Here is an 11,460-nt window from a genome sequence, read left to right on the forward strand (position 1 = left end):
TACCTTAATGTTGAGGTATTTGTTAGTTATGTGATTATGGTGGATGGTTTGGTTGGCGTTTAGTTTTTTTTTTTGTTTCACCCCTAAGATTTGGATGATGAAATATTATTGGGATTAGTCTTAATTTAATATTTAATTGTCTAAATTTTGGGGCGTGACATTTTTTGTGACGATTTGTTTTAAACTATTGCTAAAACTTATAATTAATGACATTTTTTGTGACAATTTTTAAACTGTTATTAAAAATTAACAATTAGTGATTTTCTTAAAATAATGTTTAATAAAAAATGTTATTAATTCTCATAAGACCTATTGAACAATAAATTCACCTATTAAGAACAACACGGACCAAAAATTTAATACCAATAAAAATGACTCCACGAATGGTGCCTTTATCGAATCATAAACCTTACAAATTGTGTGATTAAATAAAATTTGTATTGTGAAGTCTACTCCATCATGGATGTGTCTTCTATTGGTTATAGTGTAATTTATTATTATAAATTAAAATTTGATAATTAAAAAGTAAAAGTTAAATGTAAATCTTTTTCAATTTTATAAGCTAAAAGTTGACCGTAAGTCTACTCTCCTATAATCAAAAGTAAATGTCCGATTAAGATTTAAGAAAAATTTGATGAAAAGTCCCTTAAAAATAATTTGACATTAGAGGAGACAACAACATTTTTTGCTTACTAGGGCATCTTCAATGTTTATTTTTTATTTTTTTATTAAATTTGAGTAAAAATTTAGATTAAAAGTTTTATTTGATATCAAACATTTTAACGCTAAATTTTAAATTTTCATCAAACAACCGATAGACTAAGAGAACGATTGGGAGGATGTCTGGGCAGTCGTCCAGCCTAGTGTAAATTTTCTTCAATTTTTTTTCAATTCGATTCTCCACCTTGTTGACCCGCTGGTCATCCATCCGATCGTCTACCAACAGTCACTTGCGAGATTTGATGAAAAGTTAAACGCTCCATTGATTTGATGAAAAAAGTAAGATTCCCTTCATTTCATACTAATTTGATGAAATAGTTAGAATATTCTTTTTATTAAATTTTCATTAAATTTAAATTTAATGAAAATTGTGAATTGAAAATGGTCTAAGGTCTCTTGGTCAACTATTTTGAGAATCCAAGGACACGTCTTGTGCTTCCAATCAAGAAGTTTTTTCTTTGTTTTTTTTTTTAATAAAAAAAGAAAAAAAAAATTGCACCAATGCTAGTGAACTATTAATAGAATTGGAATCATTTATGTTTGAAAATTTCCTCGCCAAACAAATCCTTAGAAGAAGCTATGATGAGTGCTTTTGGTTGAGAAATTTTTTTCTCTGTGTTTGATTGGAAAATTTGATAAGGGATTTAAAAAAAAGAAAGAGAAAAAAAATATATAAAACTATGTAAAATGTAAATATATTTTATTTATATTTCACCTTCGTTTTTCCTTTATCTTTTTAATTCTTTCCTAAATCTCTTAACCAAATACGAAGTAATTAAAAAGTTCTGCTATGCTATGGATGCCATTGTTATTCATTGCTACCAATTTCTAAGTCTGAAACTAGAGTAAAGTCAAAAAATAATAAATTTATTGTTTTTCCAAATATCAAATAGTGAAAAGTTGATAATTATTTTTGTTAATATTTCCACAAGTGATGTTGACATTGAAGGTGAATGTGATAATAGTGATTATAACGAAATTTTATTGTTTAACTTTTATAACAAGATAGTAAAATTTCGATGTGGATATATTTGTTCATAATTTTGAGATATCTTTTAATTTCGTGTATTTTTTTTTCAAGATAGAATATGTTTTTCGAGATAATTTTGGATATTCTGGAAATGTGCATGTATATTGATTCAGAAATGTGTTTATAGTTTTAGTGGTTAATGTTTCATGTGATCATGTATTTAATTGTTTCAATGACATTTTAAATGTGTAATTATGTGCATTGTTTGTTGATATTAAAGCATCTCTAATGCTTACTTAGATTTGGAATTAAATTTAAATTTGATGAAATACGTTTACTTTTACTTCTCCAATACTGGCATCACTACTAGAAAACAGGGCTTTTGAGTCGGTAGCGTGCCGTCGCAAATAGCGTATTTGTCGACGCAAAAACTTTTTGCGACGGCGACTCAAGGGACGAAAATGGTGAGGTCGCAAAAAGTTTTTGAGTCGGCAATCTGCCGACGTAAAAAGTTTTAATTTTTTGAGATGGTAGATTGCCGACTCAAAAAGTGGTTAAATGTTTTAAAAAATTTAACTCATAATTTTCTCATTGAGGCTCCCAAGTTTCGAACACACACCCCATTTGGACAATTTGACCCGAGGTCACCGCACCAAGTCCACTTCACCACCATACCTCTTTCAGATATTAAATGAGATATATATTATTTATAGTATACACACTCAATATTAATATAAAAGTATATGTATAAATAGATATATTTATTAAATATAATCAAGTAAATATATATATATCTTGGCTATAAATTTTTTTTTTTTTGCTACGGCATCAGTTGCCGACACAAAAAGGTCTAATTTTTTGCGTCGGCACAAATTTGCCGACACAAAAGGTCTATGCCGACTCAAAAGGTCTATCTTTTGCGTCGATAAATTCAACCGACTCAAATAATGCTATCAAATATTAATTTTTTGTGTCGGCCAACAGTGCCGATGCTAAAGGTTTGGTATTTGAGTCGGTAACTCTGTGCCGTCTCAAAAAGGCTACCTTTTGTGACGGTAAAATTTGCCGACTCAAAAAACCGACTCAAAAGGCCCTTTCTTTAGTAGTGCATCAAATCTCTATCAAATGAGAAGAAAAACAAAGGTTTCATCAATTTAAGAGAGGTTTCAGCGTTCATCAAATTTTTGGAGAGAGCCGTTGTGCTTCACCGTACACCAGATGACCGGCCGATTGTCCGCAATTACTTGCAAAGTTGCCCATTGCTTTGACTATTGTTAGTTGTCCTCCCGATCAATCGGTTGTTTGATGAAACTTGAAAAATTAGTATTGGAACGCATGATATCAAATAAAACTTTTCATCATATCTTTATTCAAATTTGATGAAAAATTAGAGTAAGCATTGGAGATGCTCTTACTGTAACATTTCGTGAGTGTTAGGTGTCATAAATGTTGGTGTGTTGAATTTGTTAGTGAACCTTTTTTTTTTTTTTTTTAAGGAAAATGAAAACAGTTATATTTAAAATAAAACAAACAACATACAAGATTAAAATAAAAATAACAAGATCTTAAAAGGCCAAACAAATAACCAAACATTAAACGGCAAACAACAGAAATATAGCCGTCAAGGTTGGTGTGTTGTTTATTGGATACGTGGAATTGACTTTTTAATTATTGGCCAATCTTTCTGAGTTTTTGAATGGGTTGAGAATGGGTACCTATGCAATATGAAAGTTACTATAATCTTTCTGAGTTTTTGAATGTCACATTATATATGTGGGATGGTTTTTGAATATAAACCTATTTCAAAATTTTTAAAATTATAAATTCAATTTTCAAAATTAAGGACTAACGGATCTAAGTTCTTTACAAACTCAATTTCAATTATACTAATCAATTTTATATGGACTCTATAAATACTTATTATATATATATATATATATATATAATTATAATTTAATTATTAAGACATTTGAAAAAAATTATCGTAACATAAAAATAAATAAATAAGACAGAATGTGTGCATCGCACGAATTAAATTAAATTTTTTATATTTTATATTTTTTGTTTGTCTTGTTGATGGCTTAATATTAATTTATATTTAATTATACATATAAAAGTAGTGTTTACGTTCAAAATTTTTCTCTCTCCTATGTAGTGTGGCATATCTTTTTTATTTTTTTTAAGGCGCCACGTAGCATACCCTCATACTTAATTATTTCTAAAATCTACTATTTAAAAGACTTATACTTAAACTACCCATAAATAAAATTTAAAATAATTATATGTACTAAAAATACTTTACAAACTAATTTTCTTCTATTTTTTTTCACTTTTGTTCAAGTATTCAATTTTTATATTAAAATTAAATATATTTCTTACTTTTTTGTCTATCTTATTTATATTTTATTATTAATTTATATTGAGTTTTCTATTTAAGATGAAGTTGTTTATTAGGAAACATTTATATATATAATTATATATAATATGTACAAATAGTTTTAAAATAGATATTAAAGAAAAATAATACACAACATAATTAATCTATCTTTTTTTTTTTCTTAATCTAACCACAGCATAAATTATTTCTAAAATCTACTATTTAAAAGACTTATACTTAAGCTATCCATAAATAAAATTTAAAATAATTATATGTACTAAAAATACTTTACAAATTAATTTTCTTCTATTTTTTTTTTTCACTTTTGTTCAAATATTCAATTTTTATATTAAAATTAAATATATTTCTTATTTTTTTGTCTATCTTATTTATATTTTATTATTAATTTATATTGAGTTTTCTATTTAACATGAAGTTGTTTATTAGGAAACATTTATATATATAATTATATATAATATGTACAAATAGTTTTAAAATAGATATTAAAGAAAAATAATACACAACATAATTAATCTATCTTTTTTTTTTCTTAATCTAACCACAACATACTTATGTTTAATTTTTTAAAATAAATTTTTTTATAACCACAGCGTACTTATATATATAAATTTTTATATATATATATATATATATATATATTTCCAATTGAATAAAAATAAATAAATAATTAGAATCACTTTTAATTGAATGTTATTATTTTTCATTCCAATTTAACTATTATTATTAATTTTAAGTTAAATGTTTATTTTAGGGGCACTTACATTCAAGTCCTAATTAGAATAAATTTTTTAGACCTTCAAGTCTCATTAAATTTTTAATAGTTAGAATTGCTCTTCAAACAATGATTTTTCATCATTTATGATTATCTATAAAGGAACATGATAATTTGACATCTATTTTGATTTTCAAAACTTTAAAACATCAACTTTCAAATTGAAAAAAAAAAAAAAATACTTGTAAAAAATGTGTATATATATATATATTTAAAAATTACAAAAACTGAATTATTTTGGTGTGTGCAAAACTAAAAATTTTGTGTCTATAAAGGAGTATGATTATGGAACATTGATATGCAAAACTATAAAATAAAAAAAAAAATTAACTGAAAAAACTCATAATGTTTCCACTTTTAAAACTAGAAAAAACTGATAATGTTATCGGTTTTATTAGATAATTGAATCAAACCAATAAGTAGAAAGGCAACAACATTTAATCTCTCATGCTCTGTTTTTTTCATCAGCTAGTGAAACAATTATCTAAAACATTACTACGCAAAATTGATAATGTTCTTAGTTTTAAAAATTGAAAAAAAAAATGATAATATTCTCAGTTTACTAAATATGACTTATTGGTTCAAAAAATCTTAAATTGGACCTAAGCTACCATAACATTTGTAAATAGGACTTTTAAGTAATTAACTCTTTATTTTACTATGTTATAATTTAATATCATATAATCTCATTATATATTTATTTCAGTTACACTTTAATATCATATAATCTCATTATATATTTATTTCAGTTGCACTTTTATAGCACAATAGCACTAAGATTATTAAAATACACATAAATAATTGAAATAAAATTATTGTATACAAATAACACTTTTTTTTATGAACAAAATGAAAATTTTATTGATGATAACGTACAAAATCTTACATCAACAAAGAGGGAAGTGCAAAGAGAATCAACACTAACAAACCAATCAAAAGGAACCAAAGGAGAAAGAGAAAAACAAAGAACAGAACAACGAAACCAGCAGCAACAAAGTAGAAAAGCAGCAGCATCAGCATTTCAACTCCCCTACCTCATAGCTGCACAAACCAAACTTGCCTCATAGTAGCTTCACAGACCAGACCAATCAACCAGACCAGCATCGGTAGAATGCCAACCAGCAACATACATCAGCAAGCCTCTAAATAGCAGCATACAATATTCCAAAAACAGCATCATACATCAGCAACATACCATATCTGGCCTTACACTAGCAACAGACCTTATTCCTTTACATAAAGCAAGGAGAATACCCCTAATACCAACACTGCATTCTTCACAGCAGCTTCCCTGTTTCACACATGGATACACACAGTAGCATCCCTTTACCAGCACATCCAAATCCAACCTTACTAATGGCCCTAATAAAATGGTCAAACAATAAAAAGTTGTCCAGCTCTCCACCTTAACCGAGATCAACACAAACAGTCCCATACCAACAATATCAACCACATCTCCCAACCACTACCTAGCATAACCTCCTACTATCAATCTGGAGGCAGCCTTCTTCTACACACACAGGCCTTGATCTGATGAAGATTCGTGACTATCTCCTGCATTGAATACTGTAGCCCTTTAATATTCGATTTACTCCAAAGTGCTACCCTTACTTTCACCAATTCTGAAAGATCATTCCAATCCATTGGTTTTCCACTAAAGAAACATTCATTCCTTGCTTTCCATAATGATCACATAACTGCTAAACGAACCACTTTCCACATTCTAAGAACCACCTTACTAAATTTGACTCCTAACCACCAAAGCAACAAAGTCTCAACTAAACCAGGCAGAACCCACACCAGATCCCACCACTGCATTATATCAATCTATAATTTCCAAGCTAATGGGCAAAACAACATAAGATGCTGAACTGACTCCTTCTCTGTTTTACAGAACAAGCACAATGCATTTGATTCCTCATTTAACACTCCAAAACTCTTTAAGATAGCTGCAGTTTTAAGCCTGCCTCTCCATGCTAACCACCCACAAAACTTTACCTTGGGTGGAGCAACATTGTTCCATAATTCCTTAGTAACACTGACAGCAGGACTTTTTGAAGACATCCACCACTTCCATGATGCTGCTACTGTAAATGATCTTGCTAGATTATCCATCCATTTACACGAATCCTCAATCTCCATGGAAAGACTAGGTGCTTCCCTTAGCAAATCATACAACCGTAGGACCTCCTCTTCCTCCCATGCTAACAATGATTTTCTAAACAATAAATTCCAATCATTTGATTGACCCCTCCTCTGATAGATCTGCTGCACAGTGCTACATTTCTTCTCTGATAAGCTATATAGTCTAGGAAATTCCTCCTTTAGGCATATATTATTCAACCACTTGTCATCCCAAAATTGAATTCTATCCACATTCCCTACTATTAATTTCAGATTAGATAAAGTCAACTAGGGTAGGGCTATATGTAACAATTTGAAGAATATCACCCCAAATCCTGGACACTACAACATTATCTGGATTACTTGGAACCCGCATGCCCCCAACTACACCATACTTACTACACACAATATTTTTCCACAGAGTTGTATCCTCTTTCCCAAACCTCCACCACCATTTGAGCAGAAGGTAGTCATTAACTTCTCTTAGATTTCTAACACATAATCCCCCTTGATCAATGTTTGCTGATATCTCCTTCCAATTGACCACGCGAAGTTTCTTCTTTGTTTCAGAATCACTCCATAGAAAGGCTGCCTGAATCCTATCTAACTGTTTAGCCACACCCACAGGTAGTTTAAAAATTGATAGGAAATATAAAGGTAAACTTGAAAAAACTGCCTTCACTAATGTTAATCTACCTGCAAAAAAGAGCATCTTCCTTTTCCATGAAGCCAATTTGTGCTATACTTTCTCGATCACTGGATTCCAAGTGCTCTTTCGTCTAGGATTTGCGCCAAGAGGTATGCCTAGATAAGTAATAGGAAGTTTTTGGCTATGACAGTGCAAAATTGAGACAAAATCATTAATTTCCTCCTCATTAACACCAACCCCACACACCACACTCTTGTGGAAATTAATTTTTAAGCCAGACATTAACTCAAAACACCTTAAAATTCTCTTTATATTGACCAATTCCACCCTATCAGCTTCATAAAAAATAATAGTATCATTTACGAATTGCAAATGAGAAACCTTCAACTCATTGGGCCCAACAGTGGCACCTTTTACAAAACCCAACTCCTTTTTCCTATCAATCAATATATTCAATCCTTCAGCAACAATGTTGAACAAAAGTGGTGATAACGGGTCGCCCTGCCTAAGCCTTTTTTGAGGTGTAAATTCATCAGATGGAGATCCATTAACCAGAACAGATATCTTGGCTGAAGATGTGCATGTTTTGATCCACTTCACCCACTTTTCTCCAAAACCAAAATTCTTCATTATTGAAAAAAGAAACTCCCAATTTACTGAATCATAAAGCCTTTTGAAAATCCAATTTTAGAATGATTCCTTTTCTTTTAGATAATTTTCACCAATCCATCACTTCATTTGCAATCAATACTCCATCTAGAATGAATCTACCCTCCAAAAATGCAGTCTGGACTTCACTAATAGCTGCTGGCATTACCTTCTTTAATCTTCTAGACAACACTTTAGCTAGAACTTTATAAACTTAATGAACTAAGCTTATTGGTCTGTAATCCCCTAAACCACTTAAGTTCTTTTTCTTTGGGATCAAAGCGATAAATGAACAATTCAAACCTGAAACCAGCTTTCTATTTTCATGGAACTCATTCATGAATTGTAGAAACTCCCTCTTTATTATCTTCCAACACTTTTGAATGCAAGCAATAATAAATCCATCGGGCCCCGGAGCCTTATTACCATCACAGTCTTGTATAGCTACCCAAGCCTTTTGCTTTGTAAATGCTGCTTCCAAACTTTCCTTTTGTACGGAAGTAAGGGATAAAAATGGACCAGAGAATTTAGGCCTAGAGCACCCCTCATCAGTAAATACTCTTTCAAAGTAATTACAGACTGACTGCTACTCTATCTGGATCTACCAACCTCTCTCTTTCCTTCACAACTGAATCCAACATATTTTTCCTTTGCCTAGAGCTTGCCATCAAATGGAAAAATCTTGTATTCTTATCACCACATTTAGCCCACACCATTCTAGATTTTTGATGCCATAAGCTCTCTTTTCTCCTACTCAAATTCCACACTTGACTTCTTACTTCCCTCTTTCTGATTAGTTCAGCTTCTGATAAATTCCTTGCTTCAGCTACCAAATCAAGCTCATGTTGTTCCTCATCTGCCTTCTTTAACTGAATATCCACATTACCAAAAACCTCCGTATTCCATATTCTAAGATTGGCCCTAAGATTAGCCAACTTCCTCTTAAGCCTAAAGCCAGCCCATCCTGGTTCAACTACACCATCCCATGACTTCTTCACTTCTATTTTGAATTGTGGATGAAGTAACCACGCATTAAGAAACCTAAAGGGTTTTAGACCCCAATTTCTATCATCTTCCTTTAATAATACTGGGCAATGATCCGAAATACTTCTTGGGAGTCCCCATTACTTAAATGAGTACTCCTCTAACTACCTACTTTCCAATAGAAACCTATCTATCCTGCTCCATCTCTCTCCATCTTGAGCACTACACCATGTAAATCTTTTCCCCATCATAGGCAAATCTGCTAAATTTAACTGATTTATTAACCCATTAAAATCATTCATACCTCTCTTTCTTCTTGAACGTCCCTTTCTTTCACTAATGTACCTGATTTCATTAAAGTCTCCTCCCATACACCAAGGTTTAGTTTAAAGTGTTTTCAATCTACCCCGTAAATTCCATAATTGCCTCCTCTTAACTACATCATTCGGAGCATAAATATTAATTATAGTACATTCAAAGGCCACTCCAGCAGTACCTGAAAGTAGAATAAAATGCCTTGAACTACAACACTCCTTAAGTTTAAAGCTATCTGGATTCCACATGCATAGCAAACCTCCTGCATTGCCTACTGCATCAATCCCCATGAACTCCATCTTGTCAAATGGCTACATCAATTTTATAAACTCTTCCTCCATTCTACTCCTCTTGGTTTCTTGCAATAACACTACATCCGCTCTTCCCTCTTTAAGTATACTTTTTATCTTCCTCCTCTTTTCTGGTCTTCTTAGACCTCTAACATTCCATGTCATTATCTTCATAGGAAACCATATAATGCACCTAAACCCCTGCATATATTCCTTAGGCTTCAACAGCCCTTCCACTGCATTCAATCCTTTCCAAATCCTTCCTTTCCATATGAATGATTTTCTCTATAGCTTCATCTTCCTTTCCTTCAAAATTTATGCCCAATGATTTCCCCATTTGGACTGTTGCCCTAGCTTCCATAATCAACCTTCTACTGCCTCTACTCAACTCACTATTAATGGATAGTGAATTTGATATAGTCGCCGCTGCAGCTCTGAAAATAGCACCTCTATTAAAACTTTTTGGAAGCATTCTTCCCCTCTGTAATAATAAAGTCTTGCCTTTCATCATAGCTTCTCTATCTGTCCCCTTATTTCCCTTCGTTCTACTGGTAACCTTTATTTTAATCTGTGTACAGCTAATTTTTTCATTCTTTTGGGCTGTTTGCAGACCTACCTGTTGGATCTGAGTCTAAGCTACACAGTCACTCAGATTTGTTAATGAATACCCAGTGGGCCTGTTGTGGTTAACTTCATCATGAACTCCTTACAACACTACTAAATTAATATTGGGCCTACCCATCTCAGGCCCACTCAAACTCTGCATAAACCCTAGTGTGTATATATTGTTATCAATCATTTGCATACTCTCAACCACTTTTTTCCTTGGGTTTTCCACAATCTTCATCATACCAACGCTGCTAGAGCCCCCACCTGTTGAGTTCCCCAAGCCTCCATCGGATTTTTGCAATGATGAGACTTCCACAATTCTTCCCCATCTGTCCAGCTCAACTGTTCCACCATCCACTATGTCCTTAACCCTGCTTGCCACTTTATCAGTAAGTAACATATCATCACCACCTTCATCTTCCTTTGCTGCTTCCTTTCTACCTTCAATTGTGCCTGATATCATATTCTGCTCACTGCCAAAGCTTGAATTCTTATCATCATTAAGTTGATAACTACAAAGTCCTGTGGTTGTCCCCAGTGGGCAGCTTATCTCTTCACACACTCTAACTGTATATTGTGCCCCATTGCACTCAAGGACTATCATTGCATTAATAAACTCTCTACTTGTGGTTATTATCCTTACTTTACTCCATTGAAATGAAACTGGGTTGTTGGTACCTTCATCATATTGAGCTACTTCGCTCCAAACTCTCCCAATGTCATTGAGAGTTTTTGTGTTCCACAAATTAAAAGGAATTCCAAAGAAATATAAAAGGAATTCCAAAGCAACATAACCAAACACACCTTTCACTTTCAATCATTTTCCCTTTTTCCCATTCCTCCATTGATATGCACCATTCATAGATCCATCCCTTCAATTTTACTTTCCATTCCTTCATATGTTCAACTGACTGGAATGTTAGTACTGCAACTCTACACCCCTCCTCCAATTTCTGACGTTCACATCCTTAACCCCTCTGT

The 11,460-nt window shown here is 31.9% G+C and overlaps 1 protein-coding gene across 1 annotated transcript; it reads right to left on the minus strand.

Moving 5' to 3' along the window:
• Positions 1–5,932: 5,932 nt before the first annotated feature.
• Positions 5,933–9,879, minus strand: LOC145800781 (uncharacterized). The gene is made up of 9 exons (XM_082890519.1): positions 9,762–9,879; positions 8,866–9,281; positions 8,585–8,768; positions 8,367–8,479; positions 8,015–8,257; positions 7,348–7,591; positions 6,859–7,241; positions 6,084–6,151; positions 5,933–6,002 (listed from the first exon to the last, which is right to left on the minus strand). Exons 1-9 carry the CDS (start codon positions 9,877–9,879, stop codon positions 5,933–5,935), a joined length of 1,839 nt encoding a protein of 612 aa, XP_082746645.1.
• Positions 9,880–11,460: the final 1,581 nt, after the last annotated feature.

Source organism: Camellia sinensis, chromosome 10 (assembly GCF_055761805.1).
Source record: "Camellia sinensis isolate YWXY chromosome 10, ASM5576180v1, whole genome shotgun sequence".
NCBI classification, from domain to species: Eukaryota; Viridiplantae; Streptophyta; class Magnoliopsida; order Ericales; family Theaceae; genus Camellia; species Camellia sinensis.

Bases quoted from the DNA above. Each gene is read 5' to 3' on its own strand.
- LOC145800781 (XM_082890519.1), bottom strand. From the start codon at position 9,879: ATGGAGTTCATGGGGATTGATGCAGTAGGCAATGCAGGAGGTTTGCTA. The intron at 8,480-8,584 runs GTTTGAATTGTT...ATAAAGTTCTAG, and splicing joins AAATAGAAAGCTGGTTTCAG to CTAAAGTGTTGTCTAGAAGA. The intron at 7,242-7,347 runs GTAATCCAGATA...AATTAATAGTAG, and splicing joins TGGGGGCATGCGGGTTCCAA to GGAATGTGGATAGAATTCAA.